Source organism: Alternaria burnsii, assembly GCF_013036055.1.
Source record: "Alternaria burnsii strain CBS107.38 chromosome Unknown 697, whole genome shotgun sequence".
Lineage (NCBI taxonomy): Eukaryota > Fungi > Ascomycota > Dothideomycetes > Pleosporales > Pleosporaceae > Alternaria > Alternaria burnsii.
Genome location: NW_024066120.1, coordinates 601,058 through 623,839, shown reverse-complemented (window position 1 = coordinate 623,839; position 22,782 = coordinate 601,058). Strand labels below are relative to the sequence as shown.

General features: G+C 50.5%; 6 protein-coding genes across 6 annotated transcripts; 3 read left to right on the top strand and 3 right to left on the bottom strand.

The window, feature by feature from the left end:
• Window positions 1-933: 933 nt before the first annotated feature.
• On the top strand, window positions 934-2,013 carry GT037_009025 (uncharacterized protein; the record flags this gene model as incomplete). The annotated part of the gene is made up of 1 exon (XM_038934072.1): window positions 934-2,013. The coding sequence occupies one exon, from the start codon at window positions 934-936 to the stop codon at window positions 2,011-2,013; it is 1,080 nt and encodes a 359-aa protein (XP_038783417.1).
• Window positions 2,014-2,290: 277 nt separating this feature from the next.
• Window positions 2,291-3,910, bottom strand: GT037_009024 (cytochrome p450; the record flags this gene model as incomplete). The annotated part of the gene is made up of 1 exon (XM_038934071.1): window positions 2,291-3,910. The coding sequence occupies one exon, from the start codon at window positions 3,908-3,910 to the stop codon at window positions 2,291-2,293; it is 1,620 nt and encodes a 539-aa protein (XP_038783416.1).
• A 4,025-nt stretch (window positions 3,911-7,935) lies between these two features.
• Window positions 7,936-8,630, top strand: GT037_009023 (uncharacterized protein; the record flags this gene model as incomplete). The annotated part of the gene is made up of 3 exons (XM_038934070.1): window positions 7,936-8,264; window positions 8,342-8,494; window positions 8,546-8,630. The coding sequence occupies 3 exons, from the start codon at window positions 7,936-7,938 to the stop codon at window positions 8,628-8,630; spliced, it is 567 nt and encodes a 188-aa protein (XP_038783415.1).
• A 1,747-nt stretch (window positions 8,631-10,377) lies between these two features.
• GT037_009022 (vesicle-fusing atpase) lies at window positions 10,378-12,963 on the bottom strand (the record flags this gene model as incomplete). Its single annotated transcript, XM_038934069.1, has 3 exons — window positions 10,378-10,710; window positions 10,763-12,614; window positions 12,668-12,963. 3 exons carry the CDS (start codon window positions 12,961-12,963, stop codon window positions 10,378-10,380), a joined length of 2,481 nt encoding a protein of 826 aa, XP_038783414.1.
• A 418-nt stretch (window positions 12,964-13,381) lies between these two features.
• GT037_009021 (uncharacterized protein) lies at window positions 13,382-14,495 on the bottom strand (the record flags this gene model as incomplete). The annotated part of the gene is made up of 4 exons (XM_038934068.1): window positions 13,382-13,989; window positions 14,037-14,115; window positions 14,175-14,339; window positions 14,391-14,495. 4 exons carry the CDS (start codon window positions 14,493-14,495, stop codon window positions 13,382-13,384), a joined length of 957 nt encoding a protein of 318 aa, XP_038783413.1.
• Window positions 14,496-15,013: 518 nt separating this feature from the next.
• GT037_009020 (uncharacterized protein) lies at window positions 15,014-22,323 on the top strand (the record flags this gene model as incomplete). Its single annotated transcript, XM_038934067.1, has 11 exons — window positions 15,014-15,236; window positions 15,286-15,316; window positions 15,653-17,020; window positions 17,321-17,347; window positions 17,403-17,532; window positions 17,644-17,953; window positions 18,047-18,299; window positions 18,561-18,802; window positions 20,753-20,948; window positions 21,387-21,845; window positions 21,897-22,323. 11 exons carry the CDS (start codon window positions 15,014-15,016, stop codon window positions 22,321-22,323), a joined length of 3,666 nt encoding a protein of 1,221 aa, XP_038783412.1.
• Window positions 22,324-22,782: the final 459 nt, after the last annotated feature.

Genomic DNA, 22,782 nt, shown 5'->3' with positions numbered 1-22,782 from the left:
CGCGATGTCAGTCGTCTGGAGACGGGTACTTGGAAGCTACTATATGCTTCATATTTGCTTTTGATCAGCTGTAGATCCCATCTACACTTAACACATCATCATTTCCATCACCACCGCGTCTCTCATCAGCACTCGACAACGCGACAGGGCTAACAGATCGACGCTACCGGGAGCCAACGCAACCGGGGGCACGTGCCAAGCCACCAGCCGTATCCCGCCACTCCAACAATAGATCGTCCTACCTACTTCCGAACTTCGCCTCAGCACCCCAGGGTCCATCAAAAATCGAATAACCTGACATCACCTTTCCCGCCTGCCCGCCTCCGACGCGTAACGCCCTGTCCATGGCCAGCGAAATTCGACTGTCTGTCCCACCATCTGCGGTTTTCCTAGAAGCCGATGTTGCCAGTTAATGCATCGTAATCCATGTTTCGACTGCGTCGCGGCGGCTCTCGGTTGGCCGGGGGCTGACGAGGCCTGAAACTCTTGCACCAGTTTGTCCACGTCGCTTCGTGGGCTGTGCAGTGAGTACGAGAACACCGTTTGCGAAGTGCTTGCCAGGCTCCACTCTTTGTGGCAGTTTGATGGTTGGTAGCGCGCCACTTTTTTCCTGCGCCCAGTCACCACCTGTTTCCATGATTACCGTATACAGGCTTGGGTGGCTAGGCTGAGACGACTGCTGCGTAATAGTATAATAGCATTGTGATCCCCAGTCCTGATGATTGTAGAGTAACTACTTTTGCTTTTCCCAACGGGTTTACATCATTGAACGACATTGTTCCTTTGACATTGTTTGGGGATATTGCATAGATTGCTTGATTGTTCTTCAGTACACGGCTGACGACCTCCATTTGACGACGACCACGACCACGGAAAAGCGCAGCTAAGCTGACTGTTCGAGACGTATCCTACACACTCAACGCACACACCAACATGTTTTCAAGAAGCATACTACTCCAAGCTTCGGCTCTTTTGCCCTTGCTATACGCACCCGCCTCCGCACAAAACGCTTGCAACAACTCGCCCGACCTATGTACCCGCCCATACAACAACATCACATACCTGGGTGCGCACAATTCTCCATTCCTAAGGAATAAAGAGACATCGTTCTCTACATCTGGAAACCACTACTACAACACAACAACACAACTCGATGCTGGCGTGCGCCTTCTCTCAGGACAGGTCCACAAAGCCAACGGCACCGGCAACGATGCATGGCATCTCTGCCACAGCAGCTGCGACCTACTCGACGCTGGAACTCTGGAAAGCTGGCTCAGTGAAATAAAAACCTGGATGGACGCCAACACAAACGACGTCGTAACCCTCCTCCTCGTAAACTCCGACAACGCCTCCCCCGCAGACCTCGGCGGAGTCTTTTCCTCGTCAGGACTCGACAAAATCGCCTACTCGCCTCCAAGCTTGACAACCACACCGCAAACATGGCCCACGCTCGACACACTAATCGGCAACAACACCCGCTTGATGTCTTTCGTCGCCAGCCTCTCGAACCCCTCGTCAGACTACCCATACCTCATGGACGAATTCGTGTACATGTTCGAAAATGACTACGAAAACGTCTCTCCCTCAAATTACTCCTGTAACCCATCGCGCCCGGAAGCCGTTGCTGGAAACCCCTCTACAGCTCTAGAGTCTGGTCGCATGTTCCTGCAAAACCACTTCTTGTATGAGACGCAGCTCTTTGGTATCCAATCTCCTAATGAGACCTATGCCAATGTCACCAATGCGGAGACCGGCTTTGGAAGCTTAGGCGAATCGATACAAGAGTGCGAGGGTATCTATGGAAAGCCGGCCAGTTTTGTCATGGTGGACTTCTTTAACGTCGGACCTGCGATTGCGAGTGTAGATCGCGCCAACGGCGTGAGTGGCGCACAGGGCAGAAAGAGTCTCAGCACAGAGGCGTTGGTGCAAAGTACTGGTGCTGGAGTCAGAGAGAGGGGAAGCTTACTGGCTGTGGTTTTGGCAGTCGGTGTCGCTGTTATCTTTGGAGCCTAATAAGTGACAAGAGAGATTAGTTTTGGATATTGCGGCAACAATGGTTATTTGCATGGCGATGGCGTTTAGGTCTTTGGAACTCCTAGATTTTGGATGTTCAGATTAGGATGTACTGGATGAACGAACAAAAGACGCGGCGCGTTTTCGTCGCGCTTCGCTACGTCTGGATATGTAGCTTAGATAGAGATAGATATGACGTTACGATGAAAGACGATCTCATCAATCAAGGAACTCGATTTCTCTTCAATAGGTATATTGCTTCATCATGCATACTCAACTACTCTTGGAAAGGCGTGAATTTCTCCAACACACTCTCAGCCTCCTTCAGATCATCCATCAGTACTCGCTTGTGCGCCTCAGTCCTAACTCTGATTTCACATTCAAACTTCCGAGGCCGTATGTTGAAGCCCTCGGTATAGGCAAAAGTATCATACTTCACCCCTGCTTTGGGCTGAATATCAAAGGCCCACAGAATCTTCGCTAGCGCGATGTACAGACTGTTCTCCGCAAGACTGGCACCAGGGCAAATGCGCCTTCCCCAGCCAAACGACGAGTGACCTGATTTCGCTGGATGGGGCTTGCCCGTGAGCGGTGTTGGTGCTTTGGAGCGTTCCACAAGCGCCTCATCGAGGAAGCGTGTGGGATCGAAGAGGTGTGGATTCGGATAGTACTCCTCGTTGAGGTTTATAGCCCATGAGTTTCCTAGAACAGTGGTGCCAGAAGGAATATAGTATCCTTCGTAACGATCATCCTCTGTGGAGGCGTGGGGTGTACCTCCGAGAACGGCAACAGGACGCCAGCGAAGAACTTCTTTTACCAGAGCGCGAATATATGGCAGGTTCGTTTCGTCCTCAAACGTAGGACTACGGCCAGTGCCGATGATGGTGTCTAATTCGCGATGGGCGGCGTGTAGGGTCTCGGGATGCGTGACAAACGCTAGGAAGGCAGTGCAGAGAGTCGAGGCCGTAGTATCAGACCCAGCGCCGAAAAGCGATGCTGGGATGTAGGAGAAATTGCGATCCGACAAGGGGATATGCTCCGTCTCTCGTAATTCGAGCAGGAGCTTGCATAGTGAATCTGGGATATCGTCACCTTGGGCCTTTGCTCTCGCAAGATCCGAGCGTACGACATCGACCAAGGCCATGTTCGCAGCTGCTTCCTCGCGACCACGCGCTTTTATATCAGCCTTCCAAGGCGCCAGAGCATCTGGGACATGCTTCAAGATGGGGAAGGACTCGACGAGGTACTTTCCAGGCACGTTCAGCGATGCGGCGACATGCATGAACTTGAAGCGCTGGTGGATGACGTTGGCATTGAGCGAATCGATGCGGTGTCCGTATGCGACACAGAAAACGATGCTGGACGTAAATCGTTCGAGGAGTTTCTCCCAGTTGGCCGGGCTATCGAGGAGCTGCTGGCAAAGCCGCGATGCCTCTGCCGTCTGAACGGGCTTGTACAACCTCAGCGCCCTGGGTGTCAAAGCCTGATGTAGCAGCTTCCTCCGCACACTCCATTCTTTGCCATATGGCTGTACGAGTATACTAGCATTGTCCCACAGTATCTCGCCCATAGCCACCATACGCGGACGCGACGAGTACTTTGTGCTCCGCTTCTCCATCAACTCGACAGCGATGTTGGGGTCGGATATGACGACAGTAGGCTTGCGGCCGATCCATATCGTGAAAATGGGACCGTATTTCTTGGACCACTCCTGGAAATGGATCCAGGGCTTTGATCTTGGGAGTTGGAGTTTGTTGCCGAGGAATGGAAGAGGCGTGGGACCTGGAGGCATTCGGAGCCACACCCAGACATCGTGGAGAAGCGTCGCGAGGGGTACCGCGAGGGCGATAGAAAGCCACAAGTAGGGTGGTAGGTGAAGGAGAGAATCTAGCGCCATGTCAACAAGGGTGCGCAGAGGATAGACGTTGATGCTATCCAGGGCTGTCGAGCACTTGGAGGGCGATATGTACTCGCGACATCGGACTTGAGCGCTTCTACAGCTTCCAACGTGATGCTCGGCAGTTGTACTTGCTCGCTACTGTTGCTCCGCGATCCATGGCGGGAGGAGGATGCGGGGTGCTTATTCGTTCACTCATCCCTTCATCATGCCAAAGAGCCGCCCCACCATCTAGCGGTCGGCCTGCTCTCTCCACTCATGCATCGTTATGAGAATGGAACTAAGCCTGCCTTGGAGAATCTTCGAAACGGTATTAGTTCAAAGTCATGATTGCTGGCGAGAGACAGTGATGACATGTCGCGCTCGGGGTAATTTACCCGGACTAGCGCGTTGCGGGGAAGGTCCGGGACAAGAGAGGAGGATTGCGATTGCACCCGCAACTTTACACCTACGCACGCCGTCTCTGTGCGCTGATTCTGATTGACTTGTCACTACTAAAGCGCATGGTATCATTTTCTGCGCCACACAGAACGCCGTCGGTAACCTCCAAGGTGCCCGCCTTCGAGAATGCGGGACGCGTATCCGTCATCGTGAAGGGCGATTCCGCTAAATCATTCATGACCATGGCATCGAAAGAGCTATCGAGACAACCATGTTACTGACGTTTCGAATTCGTCCTGTTCATCGTAACGGAAACTAGGTCAACTCCTATGGATATTACAAACTCAAAGGTCGCTGTTGTTTCCAAATGAGTCTTGCTTATCTCACCCCGTACAATTGAAGGTCCATGAATGTGCAATATTCGCATCGATCCTAAAGCAGACGCCTGACCTAGAGATCTTCGAATCTAGAGAACCGGTTCCCTAGACACTATAGTTACGCGAGTCTACTAAGGTCACGCTCATATCTAAGAAAGTACACCGTGGTGTCTTGAAGTTGAACGTACTAAGGCGATACTGTAGATTACTCCCTACATGATAAGGTTAGGAAGCAGCTCTCGGGCTCAACAATCACACTACGACGTCTGGTATTGAACCTGTCAATAAAGTATTGTGAGAACTGAGTCTACGCTGAGCTCCTTGACGATTCAGATTACAGCAACTTTACCAAGCTATATCACTACGAAATTCCCGATTTCTTGCTTGCAGGCGGATTTCTACGTTTACCAGAAGAACAGGCGGGCAATATCTTGCATCCCACTCTGGAAGGAGCTCTACGCTGGTAAACGGGTAAGGGTTGGGTTGTGGTTGGGTAGGATTTGTAAGACCCTAATTCAACCACAGCCATTAACCCGTGATTTTAGACTCTAGCATGGGTATAGATTGGGTTGGGGCTGGGTATAGTATACCCAAGTATACCCAAGTATACCCAAGTATATACACCTGTGTCTAAAGCAACTATCACGTGTAATTATAGCTAACCCAGATGGAACCCTATATCCACACTCCTACCAGCCCAACCAAACCTATACCCACGCTAGAGTTTACCCTGATCCAACCTATACCCGAGACCCGTGTAACCACAACCAAACTAATATCCATCACAGGGTATACTATACCCATTTACCAGCGTAGGAAGAACCACCCATTGCTCATGTTGATGGGACGATCAGCAATATCTGAGATGTCCAATGTAGTATTTTCTTTACATGTCATCAACACAGCGACTCCTCAAAGCTGTGCGAGGTTGAGCTCCATGCTGAGTGTCGTCCTATGGTTAAGTGCTACACTGGAGGTAATAGCAGCAAACTAAAGCGGCGTGGTATCGAAGTGGAGGCTCTGATAGATGATCCAGCCGCAGGGTTTCTGGTATACGCCTCAGAAGAGACTTAAACTGACTGCAAATTTTAGACGTATGGGCAGCAAATCTGGGCCAGTAGTAAGCATTTCCTTTTGTCTGGATAGAGGAACGTAGCTTGCCAGTATGGCATTTCATATATATACCTGTAGTAGGGCCTTACAGAGAAGTGTGAAGATGTCATGAAAAGACATATGGTTTAATGACTCTTGTAATCGAGTTTGATTGTGAGAAGATTGAACTTCGATTCTTTGACGAGGTACATCAGAAGTGACGCCCGGCTATGCGGAGAGACCCGCGCCCGAACGTGCGTCAATTCCCCGATAGACAGGCTTCTACCACTGCGACCGACCTCAAGTGGCTCCCGCTGTCAGATGTGAGCTTATCCATATGCAGTGGACATAGGCGAGCGCCAATTCATACGCATGGATACGATCGTCGAACTGCCATACAGTAAGCTAGCCACCCAAACATTGTGCCTAACATGACCCGAACGACGGGTCGCGCTTCCTGAAGACTATCCTGGTAGCGCATCTATGCTAGTAATACAGTATTACCGATGTCGCATACTAAGTTCGGCGCATAGTTCCTGCATGGGAGTGGTCCAAAAACCACGGCATTGCTCCATTGGCGAAGATTTAGTCCGTGGCTAGGTCAGATACTGAGCACTCTGTACGACAGTGACTCGGAGTAGCTACCATGCGTAGCTCACATGGCTGCCTTTGACAGTTGTAGCACCGGATCGGATCGCAAAGCGCAATTGAAGCGCCAATGTAACCGTCTCTTTGAGCACAAGCTTACCATGACCTCGACATAATGCCTCGTGCGCATATCATTGACACTGAGACCTTCGATGAGCTTCTGCGATCATGAGGTGGAGCTGTGGAGGAGGTAGCTTACCAGGAATGGCTGCATAGTGCAAGCCGCCACACCAAGAGGACGTTGGGCAGTATATGCAAGGGCGTTAGTGGCATACCGCGATGACCACATGTCATCAGATGGAGCTAGACAAAATCCTTCACCGCCACTACACATGCTCTTACCTTATGGTGGAATTGTAATTGGAACGTCTACGGATGCGTGTGAGGTGTCGTGCGTGGTTACGCAGTGCAGGGATTGCACATCGGCTTCAGGCATCAAAGAGCCAAGTCTGTACTGCAGCCAGGCGTTGTCTTCGCGTCCGCAGCCAATTGCCGGTGAAAGGGCCTGTCTTTGTTGCTGCTCGCAAGGATGACGCACCGACCCAAGGAGGGGCACGAGCAGGCGGGGCGCTGCTAGGACCCGAATATTCCTCCACGACCTTCCATGGCCGTGACCATGACAAAGTCCAGGAAATGTCGTCCTCCCATTGCGCTGCATGTCGGCGCGCGCAATCTTTCTCCTACAATCTCGTGCAAACAATTCCCGCCACTGGTGTCATGCACTATCTGATCCTCCGCATCCCGTTCCAGATTGCATGCTCAAAAGCGCTGGCAGCTGTCGAGCCAGCGCATCAACTTGACAACACTTAGCATGTCCGTCCGGCAGACTACCCATGCATGTACATAGCTCCACCGGCGCTGCTTTTGCATGACATTGGTGTCCGCGTCTGCTGCGCTTACTCTGCCTCGCTGCCTTTAGCACGCGCTGATGCCGGTCATTGACGGCACTGCTTCTACAGTCGTAACCGTTTGCCATTGCACGCCAATTCGCTCCGCTGAACCTTCTATACTGATACGAGCTGAGCTTTTATTCACTAGTCTCTTGTCCCGACCAATTGGCACTTTGAGTATCCAGTATCGCTCCGAGGCATCGTTGATCGGCTGCGGCCTACGGCCAAGAGCATTCATCCAGCCCAGTCTAGATGACGCTTTCAAGACCGGCTCTAGCGGAAAGAGACGTCAATGGACGTAAGACTATGCACCTTTATCACCACCAGGGCGGGGTTAGGAGCCTGAGTCGGCATGAAGGGGTCAAAGCCAGTCCCCGTTGATCAGCATGCTCCTAGCATGTCTATGGCTGAATGGTATAAAAAGAGGCCTTTTCACAGGCTCAACGAGATTCTCTTCTGTTTCTCTTTCACTCACCTCTCTAAATATCGTTACGCTACATCACGTTTGCCCCTTGTCTAAGCATTACAAGCCTCAGTGCTCCTAGCAATCACTCAAAACATCAAAACATTTGAGCTTCGTGCTAGCACACCACTCAGTACCCTTTAACACCTATCTTGAATACAACCAATATTCAGAATGGCTTCTACCCACTCTTTCTACCAATACCCCCAGTCCTCTTACCCAATCAGCATGCCACAGAAGCCAGGCTTCTTCTATCCGCAGCAACAGCATGGCTACGGACGTGTGGCAGGGTCACCACCTGAGGCCAACGATAGTGTCACAACATCTGGAGTTCCATCATACGAACCATCAGCAACTTCCAGCAACTACGCCGGATCTGCCAGTGATTACGAGTCAACTAGCGGCGCCGCCAGCGTGGATCTCCTCGATTACATGGGCAGCCGTGTGAACGGCTCATTCAATCCGATGCCGCTAGATCGCAGCTTGGCGAGACAGGCGCAAACGTATGTTCAAAGGCCCCCCTGCTGCGAGGCCGATCAAAAGGTTTCGACCGTGTTTGCAGAGCTGACATGACAACCAGATCTGGTGAACTCAACGCTAAACACCGAGAACTCCTTGAACTACAGCAACTTGCTCAGCGCAGATTGGCCGGTGCTCGCATGAACTTTGCCGATGGCATGAAAGCTGCGAAAGAAGTGCAGAGAGATTTGCAATGGACACAGAAGCGAGTAGAGTAAGAATAGTGCGATTCTAGAGTGAACAGTAAAACTAACATATTCGATAGCTCACTCAACGAGCGTGCGGCACGCAAATATCCAGATCAATTCCGCACTGCACAAGGCAAATACCCAGCACCAGTGGACTACTAGTACCACGGATTCTTACAAAAGTGCCTTACGGCCTCTGTGGATGATTCAAACATACAACTTTCGGTTTCTACAAAGATTCGGGCGGCACACGGTTATTTTACAACTTTCTGGACTCTACAGATTTTTCTGTTTCTGTTATATATCACGACGTTACCACAAACAATGTGGTACGCGTCAAGTTACGAACTGTCGTTCACGGTTTCCTGCTCCACTCCGCTCCACTCTCGGCCTCGCTGCTTTAGCGAAACCCACACGCCGGCATTTTACTTTTTCCAGCAAATGTGACGCGGTCCGGCCCGCTGCCTGATGCAAGTGCTACGCGCTTGTCGATAGCTAGCGAACGAATGGCGGCAGTCAATCGACTTGCGGGACCTGATAGTGCGGCACTGGCGTGATCCCTTGTCAGCCGTCGATGGGCCGGAGGCGAACTGCAAGCTGGTAAGCATCTTCATTCGTCAAACGTTGACGAATAGACGGTGGAACTTGACGGGTAGTACTGGGGCGTTGGATCCGGCTGGGTGTTCTCCTTTCGTCTCCTTGGTTTGGGAATTGGACTGCTTTTGGGTCGACGTCATGATAGTACTATACCATGAGGCTGGAGAAGGAATAGTCTTTTTTGCAAGGGGCTCTTTGGTGTGACTTCTCTATTATTACTCACATGTTGATGTAACGGCTTGTATGACCGTTGCGGCCATCTCCCAGCGCAGCGGTCCACCCACAAGCACATGAATGCTGTATATTTTAACCGAGTCGCAGCTTAGGAGATATAAAGCCATTCTGGTTCTCATTCAGCCTGAACGTGCCATTATAGTGGATCCGCAAGGTCCACTCGTAAGCCAACTGATTGCACAAGCCCGCTCCGTGTCCCAATGTAGTGGCAACATCATGTGACGGTTCATCCTTAAACCTAGCCAGTGGGCGTCAATTCTCGCCGGGCCAACTGAAACATGAAACATGTATCTCCGCAAGTTACCTGCATTGAACATAACTGCACTAACCCCGAAGACAAGTTCCCCCACTGTTCCCCCATAAGCAAGCCACACCCCGACCAACGAAGAAGACCAGTTTAGAGTTTCAACCTGAAACCCCTACTGTACATCTCAGCCCATCATTCTCATAACTTGCCAATGATGCAAGCTCATGCCGTACATCCCTAAGCCACAGTATGTCGTGCATCTACCCCCGCCCAAACGCCACGTACCATCTCGCATCCGCCTAATCGGAAGCAAGGCGGCCCAAGTACGACTCGGGAGAAGAAAAGGAAAGCAGCGGCGAGCTCCGAAGCAAACGCGTAATTGACTCCACTGCAGGGATCTGACATGATGAAGCAGTGTCTGCCTGCTGCGTTGTGAGACCAAGGGCACCGACGGGTGTCAGATGTGAGGTTATTGAAAAGCGGCCTGACAAGCGACCAACAGTTGTGCAGCAGTATGAGGAGACGAAGACATGTTGTGGAATGAGTTAGATTCCGGACGAGAACTGGAAATGTTGCTTTTGATGCGAGTGAGCAGGGATACGAGTAGAAGTGAGGCGAGTGGTGTACAGACTTTGAGGTGAGATTGAGTGCAAGTTTAACAGAGTTATCAGAGGACGACATTTCGGTGTGATATCTTTTCTCAATAATTACTCTATGTTTCCACAACAAATGCTGTCATCACAGTTGTTGCAAAAGACATCTACAGGTAGTCTAGCTAATTCAATTCTGATGGTCCGACAAGTAGTTCGTTGATTTTGAACCCTTGCCAGCCTAAATCGAACCCCGGTTCGCAGCAATAGCACGAGACATGACGCGAGCGAAACGGCCAGGTACATCCTGGTCTTGCTTCGCGGTCTCAATACCGGTGAGGATCTTCTTGATACCGACCCCGATTTCAGTGTTACCTGTCATCTCCTGTATCTCACTGATGGCACGCTGTTGATCGGAATCAGAGAAGGCACCGGATTCTTGCAGGACATTGGCGAGCTCCTTTTGTGTGTTCACGTTCGGGACTGCGATTTCGGCATCGAATCTGGCGAAGAGATCGAGCTGTGTAAGTACCGATCGTTCGGTTGTTGTCGCGAAAATAAGTAAGCGACGGTCCTAGGTCTGTTAGAGGATTTCATGGATGATGTGATACAGGGATTCTGCATACCTTTGGTGGCTCCTTGCCAAGCAGGACCTTCAAAGCAGCCAGAACCGTGTTACTGAACCTGGGACCAATTGGTACCCAATCCAACAAAAGCTCAATTGAGTCAATGACGATAACGCTCAATGGACTCTTGTATGCATCTCGGAACACCTTGTCGAGCTGCCCAACCTTTTGCATTTCACTGTAGCCAATCATATCTTCAGCTGAAATCAACTTGATGAACGGGTAGCCTGAATCAATGGCCATTTTGGCAGCCAAAGCTGTCTTTCCAGAACCTGGTGGTCCGTGTAGTGCAACAGAGAGTAGCGGCGATGATTCTGGTTTCCTGACTTGATTGATATACAGGCGTCCGTCCTCCAGGATATCATTGATGAATGACGAGTAGTGGATGATACCGTGTCGTAGTCGCTTGCTGAGTTCCTCTTCAGCGACACCGAAAAGCGGTTTGACGTCATCGAGTGCCGTCATGAAATCTTGTCGCATAACTTTGATGTCTTCCACGTCTGCCTTAACAGTGGTGCCGTCTTTGATATGTCGATTGGAGGCGTATGATGTGGCAGCCCTGACCAAACCATTGATTTCAGCACCAGAAAAGTTCTTCGTCAGCTTAGCCAACTCTTCGACATCGACATCGGGCGCAAGAACGTCGTTCTTGCGCATCTTCGCAGTGTGGATCTTGAGGATCTGGGCTCGACCAGACTCATCAGGCAGGGAAATCTCCAGATGCACCTCGAGACGACCGGGACGCAAGAGGGCCTCATCGATCATGTCCATGCGGTTCGTCATACCAATGAGTAGGATGTTGTGCAGCTGATCGACACCATCGAGCTTGGATAGCAGCTGGTTGACAACACTGTCGCCTACGCCAGTACCGCTGCCTGCACCAGAACCTCTCTGCTTACAGACAGCGTCAAGTTCGTCGAAGATGATGATATGAAGGCCACTCTCATCGCCCTTCTCCTTTTGTTCTTTCTCTGCATCGGCGAACATTTTTCGGATGTTTTCTTCCGAAGCTCCGACGTACTTGTTTAGTACTTCAGGGCCATTGATGACCTTGGGCTCCCGGGCGTTCAGCATCTTTCCGATTTGCCTAGCAATCAAAGTTTTACCAGTACCAGGGGGTCCATATAGAAGCATACCGCGTACGTGATCGATACCCATTCTCTCGCGAATGCCCGGAGGCAGAATACGGGAGGCGAAAGCTCGTCGAAAGATGGCACCAAACTCTTTATCCAAGCCACCGATACCCATATCTTCGAACTTGAAACCTGGCTGGATGATGGAGTTTGCCGCTGCGCGTCGCGCTGATGCTTTTAGTTTAATGTCTGTTCGAGCGTCCTTGAAGAAGTCGACCTGAGTATGTCTGGTGAGGATTCCACGAGCACGCGGGTCGGTGAGGGAGGGCGCGTTGGTGTCGTCCTTCTCCATGGACAGATCGGCAAGTGTGACAGTTCGTATGGATAGCCTGAGTGGTATACTCTTGATATCCATCAAGAGTTGCTGGCCTGGCGCAAGGATCTGGTTCTCGAAACTCTTCTTGAGCATGGTAGCGAGCTCGTCCTGGTCATACGGCGTCTCAGTGGTCTTCCTCCCTGCAAATCCGACTTCGACATCAACTGCGCCCAGGTATGACTTTCCGCCGCTCTGAGCAAAGTGGTCGTAAGGTGCTGCCATGACAAGCTCCTGAGGCCCAAGTGATATGCTAGCCCATGTTCGTTGTGCATCCGTGAGACCAATCTCGCCTGGGTTGCATCCTTGTGTAGGCCGAGCAGAGAGGGCGAAGTTTCCGTTGACGAGGATGTAGACATCGGAGCCGTCGGGGTTTGGTGGGAAGTCTTGAGGCGAGACTGCAACACTTTGACGTGTCAGCAGAGGCTTTGGAATGGGGTGATTGTGGACTGTACTTACATGTTGCCAAAGGCATAGGCATTGCCTCCTGGGCTCTTGATGGGCCGTAACTGTCTTGCAGGCCCGGCCCCTCCGCCGCCTCCTGGTGGGCCTCTTGCAGGCATACGCTGTCCACCTGGTGGTGGAGCACCATAGGCTTGTGGTTGTCGGTCATCGTAGCCGCCCATTCTTGTGTCTTGTCCGCGCGGAGGCCCTTGAGGTGGTTGCTGTTGCGGTGGCCGTCCGTAACCGTCGTTGCGTGGTGCTGGCCGAGGGGAGCTTCCAGGAAGGCCTGGGAGTCGGTCGCGGTTGAACATGTTTGACGGCTGGGAGTCGCTTTCGAATTCGAGAGTGTAGGGAGTGATGTATGCCACGTATGGTCTTGGAAGAGGCAGAAGTAATGAGGCCTCACGGGGTCGCAAACGTGTCTAGGCTGCAGTATGGGGACGAGTTTGGTCCGCTCTCGCTGCAATAACTATTCGATGATCTGTCCGGTCCAAATGCCGCCACTAAGCAAGCCAAAGCAGAAACAAGCGTGATACAACTTGACCGTCAGGGTCTGAGATGCCGCGTGGGGAGCTTCAGGAACGCGCTTGGACCAAGCCACAAGCCACACGTCATCCCCGCCGCTCCGCACCTGCCGCCACTGCCAAGGGGTGACCATGCACACTGATTGCAATATCTCCACGATCCATGATGAAGATTCAGATTAATTGTTGAACTGATGTTTGCCGCTCAATAGCCTTTCCCAATATGCACTACCTCGCCCCCGCCATACCACAAAGTACCTGTCCTGCAGTGCAGACCTGTTTCTTGTCCCACGTTGAACTCTCCACCCGTAGGTATCTTACCTTCGTTGTGTTCGGGCCAATACTCTTTTTCAAGCCAAGCATTAATCTCTTCGATCTTATCGATCAAAGCTTTTGTCTTTTGGGCATCAGGCGAGCCAGTCCCGTCTTCAAAGTCCTTGGTATGGATAAAGCGGCCAATGGTGAGATGGCTTGAGGGCACAACGTACCGTGACTCAACTTGAAGGCCTGCATCACGGCACATGGAGAAGAGGTCCCGGCGGAGATGATGGTAAGTGAATTTGTCGTCCTCTGGTGTGCGACCCGAATGTAGACCTTCGCTGGCTGCAGGTACAAAGCTCAATGCTATGGCTGAAGCGTCGTACCCGATGAGCGGTTTGATAAGGCGCGTACGATGGTCGTGGGTAAAGTCAGTTATGGCAGGTATCTTATCTCGTACCCCATCTACTAGCTTCTGAATCTCTGGTGCCGTCTTCGAATGCGTTATTTCCAATGCCGTGATGTGGAGGTTATCCCGTGGCATGAGCCAAAGATCTGTTCGTATTAGAATTTGACTTTGACAACAACGACATATTACATACTAGGTGCCACCGTCAGCAATTCCTGTTGCACTCGGTTGATCATATCCTTGACTTGCTGTGTCGGTCTTCCCCAAAAGACCTGTTCGCGTACAGAGTCAGTTTCTGTCTCACATCCGGCTCGTATATTGGGGTTCTCACAAAGCAGTTGCGGGGGTCTTTGTATCCAGGCTCGACAGTGGTATCATGGACTCTTAACAGAATTGGATCTATGTTGACGCCTTGAAAGTTGGCGTCGAGCATCTTCGCCTTTTGCTGCTGGTTCCTCGTGGTGCGATGCAGCTCATACTTTTCTTGGATTCGCGTCTGCAAAATCGTGCTCAGTAAGTGCGAATACAGAGTACAGAAGCATCTTACCGGATCGTCTTCGCATGCCGCGATCAGTGCGTCGTAGGGATTGCTGAATGAGGAAGTTGAGACACCTGTGAGGTCCTCAAAAGTGTTGGCCGCCTGATTAGACATGATGCTCCTTCGTTAACAGTCGTGAGGTGGGAGAAACCTGATGATTTGTATGTTTCTTTTTGATCTTGCTGCAGAGGACGAGACAAGTACCATACCAAGACGGCGAGAATACAAGCTGCGACATCGCTGCATGGAATATCACCTTTCCCAACATGGTAGCCTATCCGCTATGACTACACGTACTCCAAATAGTGTCGTACAAGCCTTCTGTACCTTCACTCGCCAAATTATCAATCTGAATCATAGCCGTCTTTCCTAGGGCATATCGCTCAATGGTGAGAGACGGCATGCGGGGTATATGCCGTGGTGGAGGCTAACACGTGCTTTCGCTCCACCAGCGCGGGACGCGTCGCGCTACGTACCTGCCATGTCCAGGGCTACAACATGCCGCATGAAACTCGATGCACCCCACCCTGAATTGCATGCCGTGAGCATGCTCAGCAACCTCACTATTATATAGCCTTACTTCTTGTTGTCTCCATGCTGAATTTTGCGTCTCGCACCCACATTCTCTCAGCATGGAACCCGAGAAGTCGCGTAAACGCAAGCGCGTGGCTGAACTCTCGCCTGCACGCGATGCGCCTGAGTGGGATGTCGTCACCACTGAGGTCCTCACGCGTCGCACAAAAACTCGGACAGGGCAGACCGAGTGCACTGCATTGACTGAGACTCAGACGCGAGGCAATCAAGTCCGCAGCACACGTAGCACACGTAGCACATGCAGAGCCCAGCCTGTCAATGGTATGCCGTTCATCTTACCATTACCACTTCAAGAGCTGACCCAGCGTAGATAATTCGATTCCTGCGCCCAACAATCCGACGTCACTCCCCGAGATAAACGATGGTCCCGACTTAGTCATTCCTCAAGACTGCTGCTACTTTTGCCTTACCCGCGGAGGCAATGCGGCATACGAATGTCGTAAGGAAGAAGGAGAAGATTTGTGTACACGCTGTATACGGGACAGAAGGAAAAAGTGTCGACTGCCTACGCCTCAGGAATCGGCAGCGATCGCAGCTCGTTGTCCACGCTGCACAATTCGAGGTTTCAAAGCATGCAATGGAGGAAACCCTTGCGATACTTGCACGCGAAACAAAACCGCGCACCTTTGTCGCAAACTACCCGAGAAGAACAAGAAGCGGCCTGACAACTCATGCAGGCGAAGCGTCATCACTCCACAATCTGGAGACGTCACCCCAGAGAATCCCACCAGAGGTCGAAAGACCAGGCATACCAACTACGATGACGCACAGCACACTACAGAAAATGTGTACGCGAAGCCCAAACGCAGCACTATACGCAGCGGCACGGCTAGACTGAAGCGCAGAAAGCTTTTGCCTGACAGCAAACCTAATGAGTATACTCAAGTTGCTAGCCCGAGGTCAAGCCCAGCAGGGTCAAGTTTGCGCGAAAGCACGAGGACATCAGAGCAACTTGTAGACGCAAACGGCCACACACAAGATGTCGACGATGGACTACCTTCGCCTATAACTTCGAATGATCTCAGATTAAGGGATGATCTCGAGCTTGACACAGTATCTGGTGAAGATCTTCTAACGGAGGAAGCCGATATCGATCAAAGCAAAGGCAGCGGCACATCGAGCCTTCGTCTTGGTGGACGCTCCATCAGAGCTCGGCCAAGGGTATCTTACGTTGAGCAGTTCCCCGATGACCCGGTGGACCTCACAGCTGAAGATGAATCCGAATCCGATGTTTACGTGTCCCCCGCAACGGACGAAGAGAGCGAAGCCGACATTGAGGTTGTCTCTTCCGAAGACGAAGACGAAGACGAAGCATCAGCCATAAGCGACGTTGGGTCGCTAGACATCATGCTGGATGAAGAGAGCATCGTTATTGAAGATGACGACCCCAAACCGAAACCACGCAGACAGCACAAGCTTGGCGAATCTACTCGAGCCGGCAAGGGCATCGACCTAAGCCTTCCGCCACTTTCCAGCATTGGGGAGTGCATGTCTGACATGACTGCCAAAGCTGTGCAACTTGGTCTTGGCGAAGCCTTGGAAAGTCTGGGAGAAAGACCCATCAGGGTTGCCACAATGTGTTCTGGCACAGAATCTCCTTTGCTTGCGCTTGACGAGATCTCGAAAGCTTTGGTGGCAATAGGTCATACTCGGATGCAAATTCAGCAAGAGTTCTCTGCCGAAATTGAAGTATTCAAGCAGGGCTACATAGAGAGAAACTTTGCCCCAGAACGGTTGTTCAGAGATGTCCGTGATTTCATTCGCGAGTCCGCCACCACAGCAGTAACAGCATATGGCGCAGAAGTGGATATTCCAACAGATGTAGACATCCTTGTTGCAGGCTTTGTCTGCAAAGACCTTTTAAGATTGAACAATAGGGGAAAGACGTTGGATGATGGTGGCGAGTCAGGCGACACATTCCAGGGAATGTATGCTTACACGGATCGCTTCCGCCCAAGCATAGTGTTGCTTGAGAACGTTAAGAACGAGAAGAAGACATGGGACGACGTTGTGCGCAGATTCGACAGAATCGGATACGAAGCCTAGTGGATTTATTGCGACACGAAAAACTACTACCTACCTCAAACCAGAGAGCGTATGTATATGATGGCAATCGAGCGTACTCTCTTCGGAAAAGGTGTCAAGAGCGCAACAAGCCAGTGGAAAGACTTGATGCAAAATTTGGAGAGACAGTGCAGTTCTCCATACGAAGCGTTCCTCCTAGAATCGCTGAAAGAGTTAAGCGGTTACAGCTTATTGAAGAATGAGCTAGATTGGGCTCTATGCAAACTACGAAATGATTACATTCGCTCAGAGAAGAGGCTGGGAATACTAAGTCCTATTAGTCGACGCAGCGATAACGGCACCGTTCTGTAAGTTCATGTAATCCTGCTGTCGTCAATGACACCCAGACTAATAGTTGTACAGACCCCCTGACTTCGCGGACAGGAAGTTTTATATCTCGCAGTCCTCAAGAGTACACGATGCGATAGACATTGCTCATCTGGAAGCTGCAGCGAAAGGCTACGATTCTCTTTACAAGATGGCGTTGTGGGACGTTAGCTAGAACGTGGATTGGTTTAAAGCAGATTTGGGAATCGTGCTGTGTATTACCCTAGGTGGACAGGACTTTGCGAGCAACTGGCAACATGCCCTTAACAGTAGCCAGCTTTTAATGCTCCAGGGGATGCCTCTTAATAGGTTGCTTTTCGCCAACGAAACCCAAAAGGACTTGCAGAATCTTGCCGGCAATGCCATGTCCACGACAGTAATCAGGGCCTCTCTTATCTCTGCTCTTATTGTTGGATGCAAAGCTTTCCGCCCATATCAGGCAAAGTCAGGAGACAAAACATTATCTGCTCCACCTGGCAGTAACATGATCACGGAGCCTAGCATGCTAAAGCGTACTTTCGTTCAGCCTAGCACTTACGAGGATCTCAACCTTGTCAAGCTCCAGCAAGAAGCCAAGTCGAGTGCGCGTATGTATAATTGCGAAGGCAAACAGGCTATAAGCAAGTCCGCAATTCAGATCTGCTCAGCGTGCGGACACTTAGCCTGCTCATCATGCGCAGGTAACCCTAAGCACGTCTACAGGACAATCGTACCAGCCAGTCACCGAACAACGCCACCCGACGAATTCATCAGGCGATGGAGACAACTTATACCTTCACGGTTAAAGTTCAACGTTTTTCCTAACATCGGTCGTCTGGCTTCCAAGCTAGGTTCGAAGGACCCAGTACTAGATGAGTATCTAGCTACCGTTTCGGAAGCGCAGCTAGGCTCTCAGTATTTCTGCATCGGCGAATTCTCCAGAGACTACAACCAGTAGAAGATCACCTACAGCTCTCACCAGGCTACAGTTGAGCTAGTGGTAGGTAACCATATACAGTAGTCCTTATTTGTCAAGTGTCCAACACATCTTCCTAGGAACAGTACCTTGCGGAAGTTCCTCAGTAATCCAATCGCGCAAGCTACCGTTGCAGATTCACTTCTCAACATTAAATAGAGAGTGCGCATACCCTCTACCAAGGATCTCGTCGTTGATATGAGCGGCTCGTCTAAGAAGATTAGCTTATGCAGGAGCAGACTTGGCCTCTCGGATTACAAAGAAGAAACCGTGCCAAAGAGAATCAAGATTGAAAGCGACGGTCTGACGGCCATTGTCGGCGATTATAAGCACCTACCACATTGCGGAACTGCTTTTACAAGTTTATACAAGCGATCAATGTCAGTAAACGACATGTACATGTTTCTCGACCCCGACCCCATTGGCCGGCCAGAGCACGACAGCTTCGTATTCAGTCGTGACCATACCCGCAAACACTATGGTGAGAGCCGTAGTTCCCTTGCTCGCGTACATCCATCCTGGCGACCATGGCATATGGAGGACGGGCGTATACACGCCATCGCAACCACAGCTCTTGACGTTTGGACTCCTGCTATGATGACACTAGTACTAGCGGCTGTATCTTTGCACGCGGACTTTCTTGAAGCAGGACGTCTGGTTGATAGTGTTGTGCTAGATTGCTTACAAACGCTTGTCTGCTTAGACGTCTTTCTCTACGACGAACTGTCCGTCTAAACTTTCGCAGACTACTTATGGGTATTGGAGAGTGCCAAGACGCTGCCGCAATGCCTATCTTGGCAAGCAGTGCACTTGGACTGGCAGGGCGAGTGCTCTTGCGCGCCAATCTATCCAGAGATACTTTGGAACGTTGAAAACGGTGTAGCGACGGCACACGAGGATCGTCGAGCCGCTGCCACATTCGAACGTGCTATTAAGCAACGCCCTGCTATAGTCCAACTAGAGGCTTCAAGTGATGCATCAGGAACACGAATTCGGGTGGGCGTCAATATCATGTCTTTGGTCCATCGTGCTTAAGGGAGACTTCCCGAGGTGGATCCTGCAATCACTTCCTGGAGGCTAATCACGGATTACGCTGATTTACCTTCGCAGCTATTTCCGAAATTCTGGTTGCAAAGCAATTCGAACGACATTCGTGATGCCCTATTTAAGCTACTAGGGTACCTACGTGGTGCACAGAAGAAGTCTGTTGCATGGATGGCAGAGCAAGAGATAGGAAGACCAATAACTATCTGTGAGACAGAAGAGTCTGTTTTTCTAGGTTTGGGTTGGAGAGCAGAAGCTCAGGTTAAGACAGAGAAGATCGTTCGAGGTGGTGTGTTGGCTGATCAACCTTCCTTCGGCAAGACTGTTGCGAGTATAGGACTTATCTAGAGTGAATTCTATCAGGTCACACCTGAGGAACTTATTAAGCGCAACCAACCCTTGGCAGCTGAACAACCCCAACGTTTTGACTCCGCTGCGACGTTAGTCGTTTGTCCTCCACATATTACTCATCAATGGAGCACAGAGCTTCAAGAATTCCTGGGTTCAGAGGAATTTGACGACTATAACGTCCTTATCATAGAGAACTACAGTTAGCTGAAGAGTCTTACCATCGAAGATTTCCTATAAAGCAGGATTGTCATCGTTTCTTGGACGCTATTCTCTGAGGAAGGTTATATTTCGGAACTGGCAAAATTCACGGCCTTGCCTGAGCCTCTCAAGACCAATCGCCGTGCATTTAGTTGCTGGCTAGATAAAGCAGTTAGCGAGATCCCAAGTTAGTTAGCAGTGTACTAGCGTTATGACTACAAGCATTTCAAAAAGCTGACGGGGCAACTCCTGGACGAGCGGCTACTGAAGCCTGAATTCCAAGCGACACTACCTGTTAAGATTCTCCATGGTGCTGCATATGAGTCGTTCAGCACTCAGCTGCCGTCACGACCTTCAAAAAGAGTCAAGACGAAAGCCAAATCTGAAGCAGATAGCTCGTCAAACTTGGCGCCACTGTTGCATCTCTTTCAGTTCAACCGGATCATTGTTGATGAGTACCATTACCTTAACGACAACAACAAGATTGGGAGTAACTTTGTGGCCACGAGTATTAAGAAAATAGCTGCACACAAACGCTGGTGCCTCTCGGGAACACCAACCTTGGCCAACTTCTCTGATGTTAATCAATTGGCGTCCTTTCTTGGTGTCAAGCTTGGTCGATATTTCTGTGGTGACGGCACTGTCACGACTTCGGCGGAAAAGATATCGAGACTGGACTAGACAGATGTTGAGAGCTTCTTGTCGCAAACCGAAGTTATGTTACGACAGTGGCATGAAGGCAGGCATCAACGCGCACAAGATTTTCTCGACAACTTTATGAGACAGAATAAAGCCGAGCTCCGCCATATTTAATGCTCAGAAAAGCTCTTGCCTGTAGATCTAGATGTCGCTTACCACGCGCTCTATCTGGAGCTCTCGCAATACCTTATCTCCCAAAAGATGCAGATTAAGAAGCTTAACAAGAAGTCAGGTTCAGACAGGAGCAGCAGGCTGAATGACAGCCTAGAGGGCTCTGCAAGTGCTGAAGAAGCGCTGCTAAGGTGTGCGTTGCTCTTTGAGACTGAAGAGGGCAGGTCAGCGCTCGAAGTCTTGATTGAGAAGCGCTCGCGTTAGCTCCGCAGCACTGAGAAAGAACTGTTGAGACTGCTATCTGAGTTTGAGGGCTTAATGAAACAGGTTTCAAACACCGAATCGGGCATTAAGGAGCTGTATGGCCATTACAAGAAGGACGTCACGCAGTACAATTGGCTTGGAGATGATGAATCCAGCCAACGTGTTCGCGCGATGTTGGGAACAGCCTAGAAGACGCCAAGGAGAGGTACTACTGCTCTTGAAGAGACATCGAAGGTTTAACGCGAGCGAATGATTAAACAGCAGCTCTCGCAACTCCGCGAAATTTCTCTTGAACTCGCGCATAGGACGAGATTAAAACGGTTTGTCGTATCTATCCGCGATTATCTACAACTTGCAGCCCTTGATAAGACTCAGCCTCTTCGCTGCAGTTCTTCTAGTTGCAAAGGCACTGTCGATCTTCAAATGCTCTTCTCTATACCATACTGCGGACATACTGCATGCAAAGAGTGTCTTGAACTACGGACTAATGACGAGACCTGCGTTCATCTTGGCTGCAATTCTTATGCGAGCGAGGGCAACCTCATCCGAATGGCCGATCTCGGTTCGAACGAAAGTGAGGACACTGGGCAAGGCTATGGAAATAAACTCGAGGCTATAGTTCAAATTGTTTGTCGAATGCCGGCTTCCGACCAGGGCATTATCTTTGCGCCGAACGAAGAGATTGTTAGCATTCTCGAAACTGTGTTCGATCACTACGACGTTTCGTACCACTCGCCAGGTCGAGGTCGACTCACTGCCTCAGCTAAGCTCATGGAGGAGTTTAAAACAAACAAAGATCCAAAGACAAGAAAGAAGCTTATCATACTCAATCTTGGGAGTGAATCTGCAGCTGGCGTGTAGGTCCTCTTTGTTTCTCTAGACACTCTCCTCTTACTGACCTTTCGCAGCAATCTTACAATCGCCAACCACGTCGTATTCGTGTCACCCTTCCTAGCAAAGACACAATATGACTACGATTCTGCCATGGCGCAGGCGATCGCCCGAAGTCGCCGTTATGGCCAGAAGAAGAAAGTGCACATATACCATGTGGTTGCGCTACGGACGATCGATGTTGATATCCTTGAGCATCGCCTTAGACGGAGTGATGCCCTCACTGCCACAGATTCTACGACCAAGTCATTAGAGCCATTATCTACGAAGAAAGAAAAAACACGACTCGCCAGGAATAACAAGGGCGACATCATGCTAATACCGCATACGTGGTTAGCTGACAAGGCCAAGCGAGAGATCCTGGGTATTGAGGAGTCACCGGATAGGCTCACCTCCCTGATCAACTTCTCTGAGACATTTGAGCAGGAAGACGACGAGTCCTAAGGCAGACATACAGCAGGCTTGTCGACTGCGATTCATCTTTCAATTTCGTCATTAATCATTTCCGCATTCGGCTTTCATGTTATATACCTTGTCGATGTCTTGGTCTCGTGTACGATTACTGTTTTCCGCATAGTCAAGGCGCATAGTGTAGTTAGCATGATACCCGCAGTCGGGCACAATGCATCTTTGTCTATAACAATCACACTCATACTGTCATAGTGATGTATTCGAGACAAGCACAATTGACATTCCAGCACTACCAACTACCTAATCTGGCATGTTGCATACGAACTAGATTAGTATCTCAGCCCCAGCCCACTCTGCTTAGAATAAGCACCACTACCAACCCCCACCAGGGCTCACCGGTAATTCCGCCCATCATCATCACCATTACCAGCTCTCCGACCAGTTCAACACCACATACCCCTCTCGAACCACTGCCAAGCCAAGTCGGCTCCA